The following is a 25,175-nucleotide window of genomic DNA, read 5'->3' on the forward strand; positions in this document are numbered from 1 at the left end:
TAAACCGTCGGCATACATCCTATTTTGGCCGGCGCTTTTTGGAAGCGTCGGCATAAACTATGCCCACTCCCACCTGCCCAACGTCTTACCCACGCTTTGGGGGGCGTTGGCAAGAAATGTACCGATGCTTAAAAGCGTCGGTAAAGACTAAAAAAAGCATCGGCATATATCCTTTCTTTTGTAGTGTCTGCAGGCGAGGACTCAGACAGAATGATCCTTCCCCACATTTATTCATTCTTGCCATTGATTCTCTTTATAGAATGCTTCACAATACGACACTACCGAAAATTTTTGTAGGATTAGGAAATTCATGGATATATGCTAGAACAAAAATTCTACAATATGAAGATGATACTCTTGTATTTGCAAGGGCTAAGAAGGAGTACATGGCCGCCTTGAAAATAATTTTATACTGTTTTGAGTTGATCATGGGGCTCTCAATAATTTATCAGAAGAGTTAAATTTCTTCCATTGGTTGTAGACCTTCTATGGAGGAAAATTGTGCTACATGGCTTAATTGCTCTTTGACCATATACAGAGGGTTGAGACTAAATTGGCTACTTGAAAAGGAAAATAGTTGTCTGTTGGGGGTAAATTTGTCTTAATCAATTCTGTACTCTCTTCTCTCCCCCTCTATTATATGTACATTTTCAAGCTCCTTGTGTGGGTAATTAAGAAGATTGATAAGGGCAGAAGGTTGTTCCTTTGGATTGGTTCCTCAAGATTCCATGGATTATAATGTAAGGTGAATTAGAAGACGGTAGGTCCTAGAAAAGATGAAGGAGAATTAAGAGTAAAAGATCTAAGTCAGCTTAACCCTTTTGTGAGACCCAATAGTTCCACATCGGAAAGACTTGTTCCAGAGCTTGGGCATATGAGGCGGGTGCCTCCTAATCCTGCAGACGCGTTTTGGGAGGAAAACAAAACCGGAGAGTGGTGAAGGACGCTTGCGTGAAGCCCCGGAACCGGACAATATCTGGCAGGGGAGCCCCGCGGTCCCTCCTCATGTGGCCCCCACGTGGGCACTAGGTGCCTCACGTGCCCCGCACAGGCGGGGGCGTGATATTTGGTATCAGAGCCGAGGACGGCTCTTGTCCGATGGTGGGAAGGGTGTGAGACCCAATAGTCCCACATCGGAAAGACTCGTTCCAGAGCCTGGGCATATGAGGCGGGTTTCTCCTAATCCTGCAGACGCGTTTTGGGAGGAAAACAAAACCGGAGAGGGGTGAAGGATGCTTGCGTGAAGCCCCGGAACCGGACAATATCTGGCAGGGGAGCCCCGCGGTCCCTCCTCATGTGGCCCCCACGTGGGCACTAGGTGCCTCACGTGCCCCGCACAGGCGGGGGCGTGACACCTTTCCTATTTACAAAATGAGGATTGAGGCTTCTTCTTAACAATGACATGGGTGTTTGGAGAAAGAAAGTGCAATTTGCTTATTTTGGAAAAATGAAGCTTTCAATGAGTTGGAAGCCCACGAGGAGATGATACAATCCTTGGCAAAATGTCATTAATGTCTTTCCTGCTTTTTGGAAAAGAATTCACTTCATGATAGGAAATGGTAAAAGAACTCTTTTTTGGAAGGACAGATGGAATTGTGATGTTCCACACTAGGGTCATTGTCTCTCTGCTATACAAGATTAATTACAGGAAATATGAAACAATTCCAGAATTTTTAATATGAGAGAAAGATCATGGAAAATCATATTGCCTCTACAGCACTCTAGAGAGACTCAGTTGCAATTCAATCAATTATCATCACTACTTGCGCTTGTCATGTTAAACCAAGAAGAAGACCGGCTGGTGTGGAACTTAAATGGAAATGGATGCTTTGCAACTGAATCACTCTACTAATTCTTAAATACTAGAGGAATTATGTGAGACCCTGAAAAGCCCAAGGATTTCGGCCTCACGTGCGGCGCACGTGAGGGCGTGTGATGAGGGGGGCAGCCATCCCGAAGAAGCGGGCTCCCCTATTTTTTTTAGGGCTTCCGCTGAAGCCATTTGAAGAGGAGCCCGCTGCCGGCCGAGAGAGAGGGAGAGAGAGAGGGAGAGAGGGAGAGAGGGAGAGAGAGAGAGAGAAAGGTGGGTCTTCTTCGGCACGGGTCTTCCTCTTCCTCCATTGCTGTCGGAGAGAAAGAAAGCCACCGGTCTTCGTCGGGGTTGGGGTAAGAGTCGCTCGCCTTCTTCTCCTCCTCTTTTGATGCTTAGCCACGGTGTAGGGTGGTTTGGAGCTGGCCAAGCGCCGGATTTGGGTCCAAAAGGGGGTTTCGGCCCGTAAGCTCGTCGCCACCGCGTGTTCGTCGCCGCCAGCCGCCGGGGGGTGGTCGGGCTTGCTCCGCCACCACCTGCCGCTATCAAGGCCGGCCACCGTGGCCGCCCTTGGGTTCGATCAAGAGGAAAGAGGAGGGGGCGGCAGGGGGTGACAGATCCCCTGTTTCGCCGAAGGAGAAGAAGGGAGTCGGGAGAGAAAAGAAGAAAGAAGAAAGAGAAAAGAAGAAGAAAAAGAAAAGAAAAGAAAAGAAAAGAAAGAAAAAAAAGAGAAAAGAAAGAGAGAAAGAAAAAAAATAATAAAATAAAAGGAGGGTGATTTACGGGTATGAATCCGGATCTGAGCTTGAACCCGGGGTGCTAGACACTTCGGCAGGGTCGGCCCTGGGAGAATGTTAAAACTTAAGTTTTATATATATTGTGATGAATTTTAAAAGAAAATATGATTTTTGGATATTAGGTTCTGCGAGAAATTTGTAAGATTCATTGGATTTGTTGTGGATCGCGTTCAATGTAAGTAATGAACTACCTTTTCTAGACTCTTCATTTATATAATATTATTTTTGCATCGAATAAATTGTTAAGTGAATTTATATGTGATTTATGAATTTTACGAGATGATGATTTGAATGAAAAATAGATATATGAATTGAAACAATATTTTTCGGACTATGTTATATTTACTGTTATTACATCATATATGCATATTTAGATCGGATTATGATATATCTATTTTGTTACAAAAAGAATTTTGATGTGCATTAGATTTGAAACTCTCAGCCTGACTATGTTCTGGACCCTGTCAATTGGGGGTTATGCATTGGCAATTCTGGCCCCACCACAGGGTATAAGTGTGGTATTCTGGCCCACTCCGTAGGATATAAGTGCGGTATTCTGGCCCACTCTGCAGGGTATAAGTGCGGTTCAGTTTCTGGCCTAGCCATAGGGTATAAGTGTGGTCGTAGCTAAAGGCTGATGAGATGAATGTGATTTGTTTCGAATCAGATTTATGATTATGTATATAGATATTTTGAAAAATACGAATTTTAATGAATTTGTGCTTGAAAAGGAATTGATTATGTTATTACGTTGATTCATCGTAATTTGTATTTATATTTTATGTTATTATATGAATTGACTAGTTAAGGTGTTTATTACTTACTGGGTTGTCTAGCTCATTATACAATTTCTTGTTGTTTTTACAGATTCCGAGAACTAGCCTATCGGGGATTTAAAATGGAAGAGCGACTAGAAGAACTGAAGCACAAGTTATCCTAGATTTAGCTTTATTTAAATTGATGTTTTATCTTTATTATTCCGTTGCATATTTAGAACTGTGAGACTATATAATTTGAGTTAGTCGATGAAATAAGATTGCATTTATTCAGTTAAATTATTTTAGACTTTTATAATTGAGATGTTTGGTTAAGATGCCTTGCATGCTCGTGGAGAGAGTTTCCTACGAGTGTGCGGCGGTTGGCGCGACCCCCGGCTTGCGATCTCGGATCGGGGGCGTGACAACTTTTATGGTATCAGAGCATAATTGGATAAATTATGAGATAAGAAAATCTGACATGACATGAGTGTAGGTGGGTAGACACTAAGGACATTAGGACGTTAGTTTATGATGATTGTAGCAACCATTCTATGTACTTGTAATGAATTGGTAAGCTTATTATTGGCATGCTGCTATCTGATAGACATAGGTCAGGATGCCTCCACGTCGGACGAGAAAGACTACTCGCAGAGCTACTAATAAGGCACCCAACCCGCAAAATGACATCACACCCCAACAAGTTGGTAACACCCCTCAGCAGGAGAGAGTCGTCAATCCTGCTAGTGATACTCAGACACGACAACAAGAACCGGGCCTAGGCCAGGTTATGCAGACCATAGTGGGCCTTATGCAGATGCAACAGCAGTTGCTCCAACAACAAGCGCAGTTGCCCCAGACAACCACAGCAAGGACGAGGGGAACAGTGTGAACAGCGTAGCAGTATAGCTGAATTTAAGAGGCTGGCTCCTCCAGCTTTCAAGGGGACTACAGAGCCATTAGAAGCAAACAATTGGCTTACAGAGATGGAAAAAGCATTTGCTGTCTTGAGATGTCAGGATGATGAAAAGATTTTGTTTGCGTCATACATGATGCAAGGTGAGGTATTTAACTGGTGGCGGATGTTGGAACATAAATATGAGCAGGATAGGAAGCCACTTACTTGGGAAAAATTTCAAGGAGCATTTTATGATAAGTATTTTCCTCGGAGTGTAAGGATGCAAAAAGAGCAAGAGTTTATTCATCTAAAGCAAAGGAATATGATCTGAGCTGGCGAAATTTGTTCCAAAGTTAGTCGAGGATGAGCTAGATCGAGCGCATAAATTTGAGATGGGACTAAAGATTGAAATTAGAAAATAAGTGGTACCTTATGAATTGACTATCTATGCAGCTGTGGTAAATAAGGCTTTGATAATTGAAAGGGAAGTTAATGATGAACGGTTGGAAAGGGAAAGAAATCAAAAGAAGAGGAACATGTCAAATGAATTTCAGGGACAGAGCAATGAAAACATCGAAAGTTCAAACAAGAAATCTACGAGTGACAATCCTAAGCAGATGAATAGCAATAAATGTTCCAGATGTGGTAAGGCTCATGCAGACAAGGATTGCCATTGGAACACCGGTGCCTATTTTAGATGTGGTAAGATAGGTCATAAAATTGCAAACTGCCCACAAAGAAACGAGATTAGACCTACTCAGACAATGGAAGGAAGCCAGGGGTCAAAGACTTAAGGAAGAAAGTGTTTGCACTTACACAGCAAGATGCACAGGCTTCTGATGTGTTGACGGCAGGTATTAATCTAGTCCCAATATTTATTTCTATTTATTATTTTGCCATGCCCACTGCTCTTTGTTAGACAACTCATTATGCTGCTAGAAAAGATTAAATAGTTACATAACATTTTTTTGATTTATTGTCAAAAGAAGAATATAAACTTTTAAATTTTGAAAGTGTTCACACGGATTAAGACATAATAAGAATGTACCAACAAGTAAGTAATTCTAGAAAAAAAAAATCTAGACTTGACACGGGTATGTTGAGGTTTAAATCAGAGTGTGTAGAGGAAGTGTGGTGAATGGAATTGTTATGACATTGATCAGACAAGACGACTTTAATTTGAAGAGTGTTATGACTTGATTTGAAAGAAATATTCTCTACTCTTGAACCTGCATGTATGAAAATTTCATGGACGAAATTTTTTTAAGGGAGGAAGAATGTGAGACCCTGAAACTGGGCCCGGTCCATAGACCGGCCCAGCCCAAGGATTTCAGCCTCACGTGCGGCGCACGTGAGGGCGTGTGATGAGGGGGGGAGCCATCCCGAAGAAGCGGGCTCCCTTGTTTTTTTAGGGCTTCCGCTGAAGCCATTTGAAGAGGAGCCGCTGCCGGCCGAGAGAGAGGGAGAGAGAGAGAAAGGTGGGTCTTCTTCGGCACGGGTCTTCCTCTTCCTCCATTGCCGCCGGAGAGAAAGAAAGCCACCGGTCTTCGTCGGGGTTGGGGTAAGAGTCGCTCGCCTTCTTCTCCTCCTCTTTTGATGCTAGCGACGGTGTAGGGTGGTTTGGAGCTGGCCAAGCGCCGGATTTGGGTCCAAAAGGGGGTTTCGGCCCGTAAGCTCGTCGCCACCGCGTGGTTTCGTCGCCACCAGCCGCCGGGGGGTGGTCGAGCTTGCTCCGCCACCACCTGTCGCTGTCAAGGCCGGCCGCTGCGGCCGCCCTTGGGTTCGATCGAGAGGAAAGAGGAGGGGGCGGCAGGGGGTGACGGATCCCCTGTTTCGCCGAAGGATAAGAAGGGAGTCGGGAGAGAAAAAAAGAAAGAAGAAAGAGAAAAGAAGAAAGAAGAAAGAAGAAAAAGAAAAGAAAAGAAAAGAAAAGAAAAAAAAGAGAAAAAAATAATAATAAAATAAAAGGAGGATGATTTACGGGTATGAACCCGGATCCGAACCTGAACCCGGGGTGCTAGACACTTCGGCAGGGTCGGCCCTGGGAAAATGTTAAAACTTAAGTTTTATATATATTGTGATGAATTTTAAAAGAAAATATGATTTTTGGATATTATGTTCTGCGAGAAATTTGTAAGATTCATTAGATTTGTTGTGGATCGCGTTCAATGTAAGTAATGAACTGCCTTTTCTAGACTCTTCATTTATATAATATTATTTTTGCATCGAATAAATTGTTAAGTGAATTTATATGTGATTTATGAATTTTACGAGATGATGATTTGAATGAAAAATAGATATGCGAATTGAAACAATATTTTTCGGATTATTGTTATATTTACTGTTATTACATCATATATGCATATTTAGATCGGATTATGATATATCTATTTTGTTACAAAAAGAATTTTGATGTGCATTAGATTTGAAACTCTCAGCCTGACTATGTTCTGGACCCTGCCAATTGGGGGTTATGCATTGGCAATTCTGGCCCCACCACAGGGTATAAGTGTGGTATTCTGGCCCACTCCGCAGGGTATAAGTGCGGTTCAGTTTCTGGCCCACTCCGCAGGGTATAAGTGCGGTTCAATTTCTAGCCTAGCCACAGGGTATAAGTGTGGTCGTAGCTAAAGGCTGATGAGATGAATGTATTTGTTTCGAATCAGATTTATGATTATGTATATAGATATTTTAAAAAATACGAATTTTAATGAATTTGTGCTTGAAAAGGAATTGATTATGTTATTACGTTGATTCATCGTAATTTGTATTTATATTTTATGTTATTATATGAATTGACTAGTTATGGTGTTTATTATTACTGGGCTGTCTAGCTCATTATATAATTTCTTATTGTTTTTACAGATTCCGAGAACTAACCTATCGGGGATTTAAAATGGGAGAGCGACTAGAAGAACTGAAGCACAAGTTATCCTAGATTAGGCTTTTTAAATTGATGTTTTATCTTTATTATTCCGCTGCATATTTAGAACTGTGAGACTATATAATTTGAGTTAGTTGATGGAATAAGATTGCATTTATTCAGTTAAATTATTTTAGACTTTTATAATTGAGATGTTTGGTTAAGATGCCTTGCATGCTCGTGGGGAGAGTTTCCTACGAGTGTGCGGCGGTTGGCGCGACCCCCGGCTCGCGATCTCAGGTCGGGGGCGTGACAAATTAAATGCAGTTTCACAAGCTCTTTATGGAAACTCAATGTACCATTGAAGAGTAAGTATTTTATATGGCTATGCTGGAAGACAAAACTTAATACATGAGATGTGCTTGAAAGGAAACTAGGAAAGAATATTTGTGGATGCCCTCTTTGCCAACAAGCCTTGGAGATGGTAGATCACCTTTCCTCAACTTGATCTCTCTTCTCTTCCATATGAAAAATGGTTTCCGCTTCTCTCAGAGTGCTTCATCCTCAGTCTAGTATTGAATTCCTTTGCCTTGAATGGAGAAGGAGAAATTTTCCAAAATCTCTTCAGCCAGTGGTGGTCATGTTGCTCGCAGCCTTGGCATGGGTATGTTGGTAAGAGAGAAATGCAAGAATATTTTTGAACAAGTACTCCTTATCTGCATCTGTGGCTTTCGAAGGCTTTGCAGCTTTTCAACGATTGGTCATCTCTCTGTGATCAGAAACTTCGTCCTCACATTAGGAAAATGTGGTTAAAAATTAAAAACACTCCATGCCTACTCTTAGGCCATTAATTTCCTCAGTTGCAAGGGTAGAATTTGAGTCTCCAAGATACTGTTTAGATGATCACTCCATCTTCTATTTTGTTCTTGTTAGTTTAGCTTCGGTTGATGTAGACGCATGAAGTACTTGAGCTGCTTCTACTGTCTCAATCCGCAATCGCTAGTTTCATTTAATTGGACTGGAATTCCCAAGCGAATTCACATCCTTCCTCTAGTCTCTAGTTTCATTCAGAGAGATCCACTATAATAAATGAGATATCGAGACCAAAAAATAAATCTTTTCTCCTCTATCACTCCAATTTCTCTCATCTTCTCCTTTTCTTCCTCTCTTTTCCTCTTTCTCTTCCTCCTCTTCCTCTCCTCTTCCTGTTCTCTTCCTCCTCTTCCTCTCTTCTTCTTGTTCTCTTCCTCCTCTCTCTCTTCCTCTCCTTCTCTTTTTCTTCCTCTCTTCTCTCGCACTGCTTAAAGGATGCTTATTGTGGCCCCATTTATAACTCGAGAGAACTCACTTATTCATAATAGAAGTTCAAGAGAGTACCACCTCTCTTTTCAATGTAGCCTGAAGGAATAAAGTCATAAGTAGGTTATGTTTCCTTTTTTCTTACTTGGCAAGAGAAGCTAAAAATCCAACACTCTCTATCTTGGCTTCAATTGCCACTACAATCACGAGATCCTGCAGAAGCCTTCTATCAACCATTTCTCAAACAACACCGCTCGAATCTGCTCATTCTGTCACTTAGAACACCACTCTCTGGGAAAGTCCTCAAGAAAGCTACATCTATCACTATGGTAAAAGCAATCTTGGATGATCATCTCTCTGCATCTGCATCATCCCAAGCATCATGTTTCTACCTTGCTATGCACACCAATGGAACTCCACCTACAATCATATGTTCAACAAGTCAATATATGCTACCACACTTGCCCTTCATCAGGACTATGATATCACATGCCACCTTCAAAATTCTACCTTGCATTGGACACCCATAGCCTCTAGAATCTAGTGCACCAAACGAATTCAATTTCTCACGCATCTTCAGGGCATACCACATCTTACTGAGAGAATACACTACTTCATCAAACATCTCGATCTTCACTGCCCCTATATCATTGATCTGACAAATTGAACCATTGGCCAACTGAACAGTGCCTTGCTTTGGCCCAAAGGAATCAAAATCTCTATTGGAACAAATATGGTAAAAAGTTACCAGAATCTAGAGTCCAAACACCATCAGAAATACCCTTATCTTCTTCGAAGATTGTAAGAATGTCTCTTAACATTATTGCTATTAATTAGTATGCTCATAAGTTACTGCTGCATCTGAAGACCCATCAACATTCTTTTGCTTCTGTGTACACTATGGACACACTCATCTAATGTGGCCATAGTTATCATAGTAATAATACTACACATTGCTCTTATCTCTAGACTTGGATCTTGAACATGCATTGCTAGATCCCTTTATTTTTTCAATGAGAAAATGCATGTCCTACATTGTTTCTCTAGTTGTCACACTCTTTAAATCCGGATTTCATATCGACCCAACTAGGAGGTTGGGCTGTTGCTGCAACTATTAGATAAATTGCTTGAGCTAGATTATTTTAGAACACATTTTAATATAAAATATAAAATATATAATATGAGAAAAATATGCATGAGTGTTCATACATTTTTAATTTATAACACTATTAAAATATATAAACCTATAATCTACCCTATTATTTATTTGCAAGATAAATAAAATATAATCAAAGGTCATCTAATTCCCTTAAAGTATCAACAAATTATATATATATTTCTTTCATATATAATACCAAATGATAAATGAATTATATTTCCCGTTTCATTCATTTTCTAACAAAAGAAAAAAGGATTTGTTTTTATATATCTAATAATGGAAATGCCATAATTTGGTTAAAATAATTGCATTTATAATATAACATATTAATTTAATTCAACAAGTTTTGTATTTCTACGGTTGTCTTTGTGGTTGAGTGCTTGTAAGCTATAACTATGGTGAACGTTTCAAACCCAATTTAAAGCAAAATTTCCTACCCATATTTTTTTAATATTTTTCTATTTTCCATCCAAAAAATATATGGGCCCCATTTGACTCGCATCTTTTTTTTTCATCTGACCCTGCCCTCGCATTGCATTCTACCTCGTTTCCATTCTAGGAGGTAGGTCTTTAATTCTCTTTTCTTGCTGGCATCACATCTCCATTATTACATGAGGTCTATTATGGCAGTTTTTCAAGGCACTAATTCCCCTCTGTATTTCAAGATTACCTCCCTAAATAAACCTTATTGTTTCCCTAATCGCAATTGTGTCATGATGATTATTTATTATTAATGAGGCCTAAAGAAATCGAGCCTTCAAAAGAAATTTAAGGTTGGTTTGGGCCGGTAGGTGAGGTAAAGTATGAAAACCTAAGTAGTCAAGGTACAATATTTAATATAAAGTAGTATGACCCTTTAAATATTTTCCTGGCTTTTGTCAATCAACATTGGAGAAACACAATGGGACTCATTTTGCATATCTAAGAACATTTATTTAAATTACCAATTGCCTATCATCCTAAATATAAATAAAATACCTCAATATATGATAAAATTTGGTTAAAATATAACCCACATATAACCGCAAATCACATAGTGTTGCCACAAAGACATTTTCTCGTATTTTCTTATCCTTATACATCTAAGCAGAAGCTATACTCCAGAATATTTTTGTCATTTCACACACTACCTTTATATTTTCCAGCATTTTTTTACCATTCAGTCGTTCTTAGATAGATTATTTATTTTAAAAAAATAAATTTGTCTTATTCTTTAATCTTTAGTTGTCTTAAATATTTTAAAATATCTTTTTGTGAAACGTTTATTTTAAAAGAGTTGTGGCCCTTCGAAAGAGAATGTTAGCTTTCGAAAAGATACAGTATTTTCGAAATATTAAACCACCGTATTTTTTCAGTCTTTTGATAGAGTCTATAACTAATCAAATCTCTTTCTCACTGGTACTATTTTCAAAGAATTTCTTCTATAGACAGAGTTTTTTTATTTTTCAACTTTCTACTTTTTATATTTTTTTATTTTTTCAGGTAACTGAAGGAGTCGAACGGGTCAAGCCTCTCCAACGATTGTACTCGTTAGAGGAGAATCGAACTGAGCCGGATTATTGTACCTTGAGAATAAGATCACTGCAAATCTGCACGTAGGGAGCGAATCAAGTTTTTAGGGCACTAGGGCAGTATATATTACATATCGGCAAGCTCTTTTCAATCTTCTAATTTATTTTAATAAATTATTTTTTATAAAATAAAGATATAATAGTTTTTAGGTAAAATAATTTCTCTAATACACGTCTGTGCTTCTGTCAACTTTTATGTTGATTTCACAAAGGTAGCGTGCCCCGAGTATGCTCCAGGCTAAAAGAGCACCAGCAAATTATCCAAAAAGATGCAGCCAGGCTGCCAAATTATAGTTTCCATCCTCGCGGTGTTCTCCAGTCCACCGCAGCTTTCCCTTTGGTCAACATTGCGGGGCAAAACAAAAGCCGCTGCCGCCATCCAAATCGCAACACCAGCTTCTTTTCCTTCTCAAATAAAAAACTTCACTTCTTCTACCTCAGCGGCCCCTCCCACCAAAATCCAAACGGTCTTTTTCACACGAAGAAAAATCCATCACCCTTGACTTAAATCTTAGATGAGCTAAAAAATTGGGGTGCATCAGCTAAATACGCGGTCTGTTTGAACGGGTCAGGAGCTCGGAAATTTCCTTCTGCGGGCCAGGATTTGATATCACCCGCACCCATCAAATTTTGAGAGTAGTGATGGATCAGGCTTGACCAGACTCTATTCTTTCTCGCTGCAGTCAAAGAAAGGCTTCTCTGTTTGGTATCTTTTCCCACCTTTCTTATACTTGCTTCTTTGGATTGATGGGTTTGAAGGGGTTTTGTGTGGTCTCTCCGCTCCCATGGGGAATTTCTGTGGGAGGCCTGCCAAATGTGCAAATGCTCCTTTTTCGGTTGGATCAAGTGAGGTCTTTTCTTTTTGTGTGTTTATGTTTATTTTTTGCGTTTGCTTGAATTGGTTTCTGCTTTCGTTTCTGTGTTTTTTTGTATGTACGGGTAGAGAAGATGGATAATTTGAGGTAGGCAGGTGTGTATATGATTTTAAGTCTAAGATATCACACTGAGGCTTGAGCGACTGCAAGTCCTTTTATTAGTTAGTTTTGCTCCTCCTCCATTCTGTGTTGCTTTTATTGTAATTCTCTGTTTAATTATTGCTGTTTTATACCGATTTTCTTTAAAAGAAAAAGGGTGAAATCTTTTTATTTTTGGTCATTTGGTTCTCGAGAAATAGGAGCTGCTCTTAATCTTTTATGCCATGAGGATATTGCTCGATTTGACAGTGGGAGAGCATCTAGATTTAGAGGAAATGGGCTACCTTTTCGTTTGTCTTGTGTGTGCTGTTCTCTTTTTATTTTTCCTTTTTTTGTAAACCAAAGTAGGCTTGCAAGAGCCTATATATAATCCTCAAAATCAAGATCAAAATCTTCCCATGATGATCTTTTAGAGAATTTGATTTGACTATGTAAGAGTCTTATAATTAAAGTCGCACTGCAATTCAAGTTATATTGCAAGCTGAGTTGCAGAACTTATAAGGAAGCTCATCTTTTGTGTTTTGGAGGAGAATTTAGAGAAGAAAGGGGCAAAATGGAAAAGATGGAGAGAAGATGGGGTGTGGACGTGGAAGGGAGGAGGTAGAGGCAGAGGGTTCCTAGCGGAGGTGTGAGAAGAGTGGTGTAGGAGGTTTTCTCTAGCACCAGTGAGAGATGGGGTCTGGTCTAAGTTCTGAGGATAGACACAAGGGGGGATCAGGTCGCCTCGGCAACCTAGTGCAACTTCACCGACCCGGACACGTCGATCATGCTCATCCACATTGTTGCCATCCACACACTCTCGCGCCAGCTGAAGCCTTCCGTCGGCCACCTCCAAACACCCCTCTCCATCACTGTCCGCTCCCTGCCCCTCCCTTTCCTCCTCTATGTCGCCTTCACCGGCGGCCAGAATGTCGCCGTCTGCTATTGCATCGAGTCCTCCTAGTCTATGCATGCGCCCACTCTATGGACATCATCGCCCACAATGTCCCTCCATAGCTTGATCAAGGTGGAGGAACGATCCTACTGCCCACACTTGGACCACCCCCATACATGAACGCTCTTACTCCAAGAAACCAACATTCACTGTTGTCCGCTCTCTGCCTCACTGCCATCATCGAGAAGGCCAAGTGGCATTACATCGAGCAGTTCCTCTAAAGCAACATCAAGAGGAGGAAGGTCATCGAGTGGATCTGTAAGTACCTCGATCGTGCCGTTGTAGCTCGAGTCGGTGAGATGTTGATGAGGGAGGCTGGTGAGAGGTCCAGCGAGGCACAACTAGGGAGATTTGGAGGGAGGTGAGGTCAAAATAGGGCACCGGAGAGGAGGGAGATGATGACATGGGGTGAGGTAACAAGGCTTTGATTGAGATGAAATAAAGAGGAAATTCTTTTTTTTTCAATTAAGATACTTATTCAAGTGGTCCTGCGGCCATTTTGGCCGCATGTCGACCTAATGCAAGATTGCCTCAAGTCCAAACAAGTGGGCTCGCTTACAACTTAAGCTGCATATGGCTCCATTTATAGAACACCAAATAGTCCATGAGAACCATTTTAATTAGTTGTCCATCCCATTTAAAATCTCATAATGAAACAAGACTTTTTTCTACATACCACTTCTCTCCAAGCTGACAGTCTAGTAGTCCTCGATCACCAAGTTCTGATCAATGATTATTGAACCTGTTTGTGAGCTTCTTGCATCTAAATTATTTTAGACCTCTTCTGCTGCTTTTGTATTGCCTTTTGATGAAAAACTCTAGCTTCTGTAATCAGCATAATGAAGTAAGAAACCACTGCTTTAGAGTGTCTTCTTAAAAGAATTCATCCCATGCACTAAGACAACCAATGGAGAGAATCTAGATTGTAGTTGCTTGTAACTAACCTGCCACTGTCTTTCCTGTTATATTTCTTCACATGTAGAAGGATATCTCAAAATCTGGAGCTCTTAATCTAGCTGTGCTGACATCATTTCATTGTTTCCCTATAAATAATTTTACAAGTATCCATATTCTGATAATTTACTGTATCCCAAACCATGAAAGCATACTTGGAAAATATCGTGTTGCCTTGCCATTCATAAGAACATAAGCAAAACACAAAATGCATTGGTTTTCATGAAATTTTACTCATGAGCCCTAGTCTATATAGTCATAGAAAACTAGGACAAAGTAACGTTTAAGAAAATGATAACAATAATAGATAACAAGTGTAATCTAACGTTAGGAAGGTGAACCATGATGGTTGTGGCTCATAACAATTAAAAGCATTTGAAGAGGCTTTGACTAAACAAATCTTATAGGACCTCTTTGAAACTTATATAGTACTAGTATTTTAAGGAAAGTATTTTTGTTAAATGTCATTTGTAGAAGATATAATGTCAATTGATAAGATTGATAACCTTGAACAATAAATTGGAACAGTCAAAGAAAGGCTAAGAAATTAAAAATCTGAAAATCAGTAAATATGAGTAGATGGAATTTTTTTGTTGTGGAATTACAAATGAAATGAGGCTCCCACTCAACATTGACGGTCATGAGATATTCCAATGTGATCAAATATAAGAATGGAGGGAAAAAAATCAATGGAGCTAAGATATGTGGGTGAAATACAGTGGTGTTTGTTTCTAGAGTTTTATATGATTGACAAATTCTTGCAAAGCTTAGACAATTGATAGGATAATATAACTTGGAAGCTTGTAAGATGCATTTCATTCATTTGAAATGAATAGTCTTCCTTGAAACAACCAAAAACAAAACCAGTTGTATCACGGTGTATGATTTGCTTTCCTTCATTGTTTCTATTTGATTTTTAGAAGAGAAAACAAGACATGTAAATTGGTGAATTTACACAAATCTGCAAGCCATTCTGAAAGTGGAAGGTAAAGGAGTAGTAATTGACCCGATGAAGGAAACTGCTTTTATTATATTCTTCATAATTTGAATTATTAATTCTATTTAAAACAAGGATCGCCGAACCGGTACCGGTAGGCGTACCGGTCGGCCACCGGACCAGTTCGGTAACGATTCGAACCGGACTGAACCAGTCCAAACCAGTCGCTGCGCGTGCCATGATATGGCAAATTTAGTCGGATTTGGTGCACCGAATCCTGGCCTTCGCTCTTGTACCAGCCCGTTCTGCCCCCTACGGGGCCGGAACTGTTTTTTATGCCCGAACCAACCTGGTTAGAGACCGGACCAGTTCGGTATGGGCTGAACCAGAATTATTTGTTTAATAGTTAAAAAATTCAAGTGAAAATATTTTTGTAAAGCTTGAAGAAGGAAAAAGCTTGGGAGTATTTCTCATAATTCAAAATCATACCTAGGCTGCAAGCATGTCAAGAGGGAATAGATTTTGGCATAATCTAAGCCTTGTGCATATTTGAATTGGATCAAAAAGTTAAATGCAATCTTGATCTTCTTCTGTTTGCCGATATACTCTCTTTTGTAATCAGTTTCACTACAGCACCTGCTGCTCTAGCTAATTGTTTGCCCTTTCCAAGTGTGATTTCTATGTTATGTATGGCCATGCCAAAGGGCATGTCGGTTGAAGTAGATTCTTCTTTTTTATCAATAAAAATTCCTTCTCAAACTTTACAAGCTTTTTTCAATGCATACGGCTTTCTAGATCAGATTTAAGATAAAATGTTTTTGTAAAGCTTGAAAGGGAAAAAAGCTTGGGACTTTTTCTCATAATATAAAATCATACCTATGCTACAAGCAAGTCAAGAGGGATAAAATTTTGGTATAACCTAAGCCTCGTGCATATTTGCATTGGATCAAAAGATTAAGTGCAATTTTTATATTCTTCTATTCGGGTTACGTTTGATCAGGTTTAAGATTTATGGTATTTATCCGTAAGGTTTTGCTAGTCAAACTATAACAATAATAACCCAAACATGGACCATGAAAAATATACAAACGGTGAGCTACTTTATTTTAACCTAAACAATTTATGCTAGGAAGCAACAGTTATAACATGTAACCATTAACAACCTGATTTCCATATCATTCATTGACAATCACATATATTTCTGTAAAGCTTTCCCATTGATAACAGAAGTGTTGATTATGATGAGCTTCTCCTACTTCAGGATTTCACATCCAACCAGCAAGTAGATATCCTTCAAAACAATGTTTGCATCATCTCTTGCAAACTTTTGGGTGTTGATCATAAAGAAAATGAAAAAATAAAAGATAATAACTGAGGCATACTAGATTGAAGGAATTTGTCTATGTTCTGATTTATATTTGGGTTCTTGTAATCAGTTTCAGTACCCTACTTTATTCTAGCAGTTTGATTTTCATAATACAATGGTAATATCCATACATATAACCATGGTACATCGTACAAGTCGATACCTGTGCATGTTGGATGTACTGTACTGTACCAATACCGAACCAATATGCATTATAGGGGGCGTATCAAGTATTGGTATGCTGAACTAAGTCCCATACCAGGCTCACTGATATTGTACTAACATTTTACAGTTAACCTTGCTCATAGCAGTTTCTTGTCCTGTTAGAAGCGGTAATATGCATATATTGCATATTGATAGCATATACAAGCAGCAGGGTTATCTGTCCTGCATCGGTCAATCAGCCTTTAGCTATCATATTTTGCAAATAGTACATAAGTTTAACTTTCATTTGAAAATCAGAATAAAGTACTGATTTCCACTGACACCAAGGGAATGTTATTTCTTCCGGATGAGAGGTGTCCAATAATAAAAGTTTCAACCTTGACATTTGAATGTTGGCATTGAATAGGATCATATGAGAGGCTTCGATGTATATATTAGAGTAAGAAAGAGGAGGGGATGGCCTAGGATCATAAGCATGGACGTTATCAGAAGATGCAATGGTAGGAGATGTAGCTTAAATAAGGAATGAGCAATAAGAATTTAAAATATGAAACCGAATAGTTAGAATGGAGCTTGTTGGTTATGGTGTTGTCACCACCATCTTTAGAAAGCAATAGAAACTAGATTTTCTGAATTGAAGTGTTCATTGTAGGGTTCATTAATGCTTACCTATTATAGATATTACATTTTATACCTAGACTACCAAACCATGCCATCTGACAACCCACCATTCTTTGAAATTTGGATCTTAACAGTTTGAATTTTTCTGGTTTATGATTATGCAAGATTAGAAGTTACTTTTTATAGGTAAAGAATTGTGATTACTGTAATAAATTCACTGCAATATAAATTTCAGAACTACTTAAATTAGAAATTAAATCTGGCGCTGTTTCAACTTTCATGCTCGCTATTGCAATATTCTTTCTGGATCTAAGATCAAGCAATGCACAGCCATACAAAGCTTTGAGAATCATCTGAGCAATCATTTCTAAAAGCTATCTCTTCAATCTTTTACCGCATAAAAGACATTCATAGACCTTGAGAACAGTTTGATTTCCCCTACCGCTCTATCTTCTTTCTTTTATTAATCCATTTTTGGAAAAAAAAACAATCTATCTCCTTGAAAATACATGAAACTAGATTTCATTTACAATGCAATTATAGGCTTCGAAATGTCATCCTATTCAAAGTTCGATGCTATTTGACTCATTTTTGCTCAAGTCACACTTTTTGCTGTTTATTTGTTCTTGTCATTTATGTATTATGCAAAACATATTATGAATTTTTGCTCATTTTTAAGCATGCCTCTGTTTCGAGTTCTTTGGTGTAAGTTTCTAGACGCTGCAGATAAACTTAATCTTTTTGTATTTTCATGGTACTATCCTCGTTCATAGCTTAATTTCTTTTTCAAATATGATTTAGAAAATAATAAACGAATTCTAAATTTGCATATTTTCTCCAGAGAATTCACTGCCTAGCACTGGTGCCTCTAGTTCAATAGATTCAAGTAAAACAACTTCTACTGGGGTGGATAATTCTCTTCCATCATGCAAAACTGAGGCATCACCTGCTGTTAGTTTGAAGTCCTCACTTGCAGTCAATCTGAAGTCCTTTACCCTGAATGATCTCAAGACTGCTACTAAAAATTTCAGCTCCAATTCTTATCTCGGTGAAGGAGGGTTTGGGTGTGTCTTCAAAGGATGGATTGATGAGAATACCTTTTTACCCACAAGACCAGGAGTTGGTATTGTTGTTGCCATCAAGAAACTCAAACGGGAAAGCTTTCAGGGACACAAGGAATGGCTTGTATGTAGCCCAAATACCTAATTTCTCACTTGGTTTTCTTGATATTACTTCTCATTTGACTGGCGAACTTCGTTTCTGAACTTCACCCTGACTAATGATTCATCACTTCTGCAGGCAGAAGTGACCTATTTGGGTCAGCTTCGACATGAAAATCTAGTGAAGCTCATAGGATACTGTTCAGAATCTGATAACAAACTTCTTGTCTATGAGTACATGCAGAGGGGCAGCTTGGAGAACCATTTGTTCAAAAGTATGTTAATACTTCGATCTTTTTTTCTCTCTTTTCCTTCAAATTAATATGTTGAGTATCCTGTGGAAATTTAGGGGTTGCAGGCATATCTACATCAAAAATAAATCATATTTCACTTCATGAGATCGCTTCCATTATATTCCTAAATTGAATCTCTGTTTCAGACATCCTGGTCTTAATTTTCTTCTGTCAATAATAAACATAGAGAAACATAAGCATCGTATTTTCATATTTTATGTAGTTATTATGGTGGCAATCACAGATTCTGTATGTGTATCTTCCTATATTTCTATTCATCTTTGATTGAGATTGTTGATTTTGTCGATCACAGGAGGAGTACAGACTATTTCCTGGGCGATGCGAGTCAACATTGCCATTGGGGTTGCTCGAGGACTATCATTCTTACACAGCTTAGAAACCCCAGTAATATACCGTGATTTAAAAGCTTCCAACGTTCTTCTCGACTCAGTATGATTCTTTAAGGCCAGCCAGCAGACCACTATCTTCCATCAATTTTTTTATGTACAAATGAAACCTAATTTGGATATCAATTACAGGACTTCCATGCAAAACTATCGGATTTTGGCTTAGCAAGAAATGGTCCTACTGGAGATAAAACTCATGTTTCAACTCGGGTGGTTGGAACTCGTGGTTATGCTGCTCCAGAATACATTGCTACAGGTTATATCAGATCCCTATTTGATTTGTTAGTGGACTTTACTAGAGACCTTAAAATGCCTTTTACAACTGTACCATACTATAAAACATAATTTGAGTCTCATTTGTCTTTCCCCACATAAGCATGTTAAGCTGACCCATCATGTAATATCACAAGTTCTTCTGTTGCCTTGGGATCTGCATATTTCTTTTCAATTTCAGGTTGTCCCATCAATTGATATTAAAATATTATTATTTGCAATTCAAATCCTAGGACTCAATTTCGTTCAACCAAACACAGACTAGTGCACATTTATAATAAATCCTAATTTGGCATTAAATCTTATACCTAATAGAATGTTTATTTGATATCTAGCAGTCAACGGTTGAGATTTTTTTTCCCTTTTCTGTAATAACAGGCTTGTATATATGTCTACTAGATTTAGTACTAATTGTCCTATTCATGGTATGCCATACTGGCTTGAACTAGGCGATACAGGGCGTACCTTACTATACCGGTTCGGTATCGATACTTGGTACAGGTGGCATACCGACACTCGGTATGCCAAAAAAAACCCGTACCGTACCATACCGTACTAATACTGTGCTAGTGTGGCACCGGTACAGGGTTCGGTACCCAGATGGTGAACCTTGATCCTATTAGTATCAATGTATTATTCTAAACAAACTATGAAATGAAAGTTGATGTTTCAATTCCAATAGAATCTGATTGAGTATTTTAATCTTTCATATATGTTTTTTTCTTTTCTTCCTGAACATTTTAAATGACTAGCGCAAACTTCTTAATTTTTTAATCAATAATAGATTGCAGAATTCATGAACCAGATTTATGATTCAATCCCTTCATATGTCCTTTTATATGTCCTTAAGTTTAAATTACAATGAATAGGATCATTTTACAAATTAAACTTTGTTGTGCCAGGTCACTTGAGTGTAAAGAACGACGTATACAGCTTTGGGGTTGTGTTGTTAGAACTTTTATCAGGGATGCGAGCACTAAATGAAGACAGATGTTCTGCAGAGGAGACTCTTGTAGATTGGGCAAAACCATTTTTGAATGAAAGAAGGAAAATATCGAGGATCATGGACACAAGGCTGGAGGGTCAGTATGCAAAGAAGGAAGCCCAGGCAATTGCTGCTCTTGCCTTGCAGTGTCTACACACAGATCCCAAAAACCGGCCTATCATGACAGAAGTTCTTGCCACACTAGAACAGCTCAGAGCATCAAAAGAGACAACGGTACCTCGAATCTACTCAAGGAAATAAAGTCAAACTAGGGCCTTGAGGCAATTAAATCTCTTCAATTTAAATGGGCTGTGTTTCATGACAAATACAAGAACAATATGCATGCCGCAATATTCAGGTAGTCCTGCAGGATCCATTGAAGAAACAACTGTCCGGAGTATATGGATGTATAAGCATGATTTCCAGGCAGAGTTTAGTAACAGCGCATTTTGAAACTGAAAAACCTCAGAATGTGGAAAGAGAAAAAAAACAAAAATTGCACATATCTGTAGCAAATGTGTTGAATATTTAAAATTATATTGATTTTTTTTTTCATGGTACATGTTCTTGTTGTATATTTAAAATTATATGATCATTTTTACATGTGTTGAATCTACTCCTGTAGCAAGTATGAGGTTTTATATATATTTGTTGGTTTCTTTATTTATTTTATTTTATTTTATTTATTTAAGTTTGAATGACAGAAAATTATGAAGAAAAGCAGCAGCTAGGCTCAATATTTCTTCAGCAGCTGAATCAAGTTTTCTGCTGAAAATTTAATGCAAAAATTAACAAATCAACAGTACTGAACATTAAGAGTCTATTATCTGTTAACAATCTTACCAGTTGGGATAAAGAATGCAAACTCTGTTTCTTTCAAAGGGGATTTGGTCTGTCTCTGAAGAACGGTAGTGATGGGATGATCCTTTGAGCTGGGAAAAACTCAGAACTTATGTGGGTGAACTCCAAGAAAGTTTATGATCCGTTATGTGAGGAAGTTTTGCCAGCCTCACTGGACCTACATCTGAGCTATTGTTTCTGCTTTGTCAGAGGAATTCCCCATAAAAGATCTTGGTGCATTACGCTATTTCTTGAGTCAATTCATGCACAAGCTGATATTCAATCACATGCCACCAGTGTGAAGAATATGTCACTATCTCAAAGGGACTGCCAATCATGCTTTGCGCTTCTCAAATCATCCTCCTCCGAATTTACTGGTTATGCAAATGCAGATTGTGGAGGCCGTCTGGATAACCGTCACTCAATAAGTGGATATTAGGTTTATGGAGGCTCCAATCTCATTTTATGGAGTGCAAAGGAACAACCCACTATGTCTTGCTCCAATGCTGTAGGAGGTTGAAACCTATTGGATTTGACAAACTTTTGCGATACATTGGCTTTTATTTGAAAATAATATGACTGTCTATTTGTTAGAATTTTTGGATCATTATGCTCAAAATTAAAACACCATAATAAAATAAATTTAATCACATACCGTTTAGTCCAGCCATTTCGATACAGTTTTGTTTTAAGAGCAGTCCTCACGTATAGGAGAAACTCTATGGCCAGCTCTTCCTCTCCCTCTCCTTTAGTTTATGTTGTCATTCAATAGGGCAGACAACCCTCTAACTCATATACATAGTATTAAGTTAGAGTAGGATTTTGGACGGGAGAGGGGACCGGGCCAAAATAAATAAAACAGTTATTGGGCCCTCACATTAAGGTACCCAATTAACTAAGAACCAGGCTCTACACCTCCATACCACATTCCCATATATATATTGTAACAACCCAGGACCTCACCCAAAATGGCTAGCCGGACGGTATTATTTGAGTTCCTTGATCCTGTATAAGTACCCAAGATCTACCCAGCGAATAACCGATGTGGGACTAAACACACGCCCGCACGGATCCTCACATACTCCCCCCGTTCAAGCCCCGACGTCCTCGTCAGGCTAAGAGTTCAAATCTATTCACAAACACTACAATTGGCTCGTGGTCAGCCCCAATGGATCCGTGCTGCAGTGTCCCCTAGTCCACATAGGTTATGGGCCGGGTCCGCTCTGATACCATTTGTAACAACCCAGGACCTCAACCAAAATGGCTAATCGGAAGGTATTATTTGGGTTCCTTGATCCTGTATAAGTACCCAAGATCTACCCAGCGAATAACCGATGTGGGATTAAACACACGCCCGCACGGGTCCTCACGTATATATATACTGAAAAAATACTGAGATGGACCATAGCCCAAAACTTTATGGATCACAACTTTATTTGGGCTTTACTAGTCAATCTATCTAAATCACTTTCAACTCGTTTTTTGCAAATAGTATAAAACAAGCAATCAATGGAAGCCCATATTTTAAATAAAATCTTACATTCTCCCACTTGGGCAACATTGATTGCTGGAGTTTTCTTAAAAAAGAGTGTTATACTTATTTTAGAAAAATGACCCTCGGGTTGAACAACTTTGTGGCCACATAAACATGATTCAGAAGAGAGCATCTCAGTACAAGACCCGGTCCAATGAAAATATCAATATAGAACTATGGCAGTAATTGTGTTATTCATCAACACAAGACCTTCCATAATTACAAATATCAATACTTCATCGACAAGGATCCCTGAATGTGGTAAAGTGTAGTGTGACATTTGTGCACAAGTGATCCACAAATACATAACATGCCAATTCCACATCTGGTCCACTTTATAGTCTCATAAAGACCCTATTGAATTTTCTTTCCTTTGATCTTCCTAAAGAAGACAACATGTCTCTAAATCGAAGCATTAGACTTTATGTATCCTTTATGCATCTAAATAGAAGCCTTTACACTTCTAAACCGAAGTGTGAAACTTTACATCTTGAGATTCAAAAAAAAAGAAAAAACCAATCCATCAATGTTTTAAATCAAACATATATTTTATATCAAGCAATGCCAGCTGTGCACACATATATAACTATAAATAACAAGTATTTAAAGAACAATCACTTCAAACTTCAATATTTCAAGTATAGAAAATAACAACATGGTCTTAAGCATATATATATATATATATATATATATATATATATATATATATATATATATATATATAACTTCCACTAATGAAACACATCAAATGACATCAGCAAGCTCATGTGCTCAACAAGTTTAGCAAAATCAATAGGTCTAAGCCCCTTGGGTAATGGATCAGCAAGCATATCTTCTATGGCAATATGCTCATAGTAAATGTCACCGTTATCAACCCATTCTCTAATTTTAAAATACTTGAGATCTATGTATTTAGCACCACCAAAGTTCTTAGTATTCTTCGTAAAAAATATTGCAGCCATGTTATCACAATAAATTGTTATAGGTCTTGAGATGGAATCAACAACCCTAAGCCTTGAGATAAAGTTTTTTAACCATATGGCATGAGCCCCCACTTCAAAACATGCAATTACTTTTGTTTGCATGGTGGAAGACGCAACAAGAGACTGTTTGAAACTCTTCCAAGATATAGCTCCTCCAGCAAGCATGACAATATATCCTATAGTAGACTTCATATCATCTGAGCAACCAGCAATATCTGCATTTGCATAACCACTGACTTTAAGGTCATCAACTCTTTTATAAACAAGCATATATCCCTTAGTTTTCTTCAAGTATCTCAACACCTTTTTAGCTCCTACCCAATGATCATGACCAAGATTAGAAGAATATCTACCAAACAGACTAGCTGCATAGGCGATGTCTGGTCTAGTGCACACCCCAGCATACATCAAGCTACTACAACACTAGAATATGGCACATTTTTCATAGATTCCTTTTCAACATCACTCTTTGGACATTGGGTTTTATTTAACTTGTCCCCTTTACAAACATGCACAAGACCAGGCTTGCAGTTTTCCATATTGAATCTACTAAGAGCACGGTCAATGTAGGCCTTTTGTGACAAACCTATAAGTTGCTTGGATCTATCTCTGTGTATCTTAATACCAAGCACATATGCTGTTTCTCTAAGATCTTTTATATCAAAATTCTTAGATAGCACCTTCTTGACATCATGCAATAATCCTAAGTCACTACTAGCAAATAAATATCATCAACATACAGAACCATGAAAATAAACTTGCTCCCACTGACCTTGAGATATATGCAAGAATCAACTGTATTCTCAATAAAACCAAGAGATAAAACAACCTGATGAAACTTTAGATACTATTATCTAGAGGCTTGCTTCAGACCATAAATAGACTTTTTCAACTTACAAACCAAATTCTCTCTCCCTGATTCTTCAAAACCTTCAGGTTGCACCATATAAACTTCTTTATAAAGATCTTCATTTAAAAAGGCTGTCTTAATATCTATTTGATGGAGCTCTAAATCAATATGTGCTGTCAAGGCCATGATAATTCTGAAAGAATCTTTTGCAGAAACAAGAGAAAATGTTTCAGTATAGTTTATATCCTCTCTTTGAGTGTACCGTTTTGCCACCAATCGAGCCTTAAATCTTTCAATATTTTTTTTTGAGTCTTTCTTGGTTTTAAACACCCATTTACAACCAATAGGTTTAAAACCTTCTGGAAGCTCAACAAGCTCCCATACTCCATTTCGTGCCATAGATTGCATCTCCTCCCTCATTGCATCCATCCACTTATCGGATTGTGAACTTGTAATAGCTTGACTGTATGTGTCTATATCAATCACTTCATCAATACCATGCTCTTGTTGCCCCAAAAAGATAACATAATCATAAGAAATTACCGGCCTTCTTTCTCTTTGTAAGCATCTAGGAGGTTGAACAGGTTGAGTAGGTTCAACTGGTTGAGGTGTAGGCAAAGGTTGATTTGGTGTTCCTTGTTCTTGTTCTATACATAATTCCACCCTTCAAATAGGTTGAGAAAAGAACCTATCTAATCCAACGGGTAGAGATACAGTAGTATAGTCACCTTCTGAAGCATCATGCTG

General features: G+C 38.4%; 1 protein-coding gene across 1 annotated transcript; it reads left to right on the plus strand.

Annotated features, from left to right (window-relative positions):
* Positions 1 to 11,477: 11,477 nt before the first annotated feature.
* LOC103696686 (probable serine/threonine-protein kinase PBL3) lies at positions 11,478 to 20,862 on the plus strand. Its single transcript, XM_008778375.4, has 6 exons — positions 11,478 to 11,998; positions 17,945 to 18,288; positions 18,403 to 18,538; positions 18,870 to 19,006; positions 19,096 to 19,219; positions 20,139 to 20,862. The coding sequence occupies exons 1-6, from the start codon at positions 11,938 to 11,940 to the stop codon at positions 20,480 to 20,482; spliced, it is 1,146 nt and encodes a 381-aa protein (XP_008776597.1). The 5' UTR covers positions 11,478 to 11,937; the 3' UTR covers positions 20,483 to 20,862.
* Positions 20,863 to 25,175: the final 4,313 nt, after the last annotated feature.

Source organism: Phoenix dactylifera, unplaced genomic scaffold (assembly GCF_009389715.1).
Source record: "Phoenix dactylifera cultivar Barhee BC4 unplaced genomic scaffold, palm_55x_up_171113_PBpolish2nd_filt_p 001131F, whole genome shotgun sequence".
Lineage (NCBI taxonomy): Eukaryota > Viridiplantae > Streptophyta > Magnoliopsida > Arecales > Arecaceae > Phoenix > Phoenix dactylifera.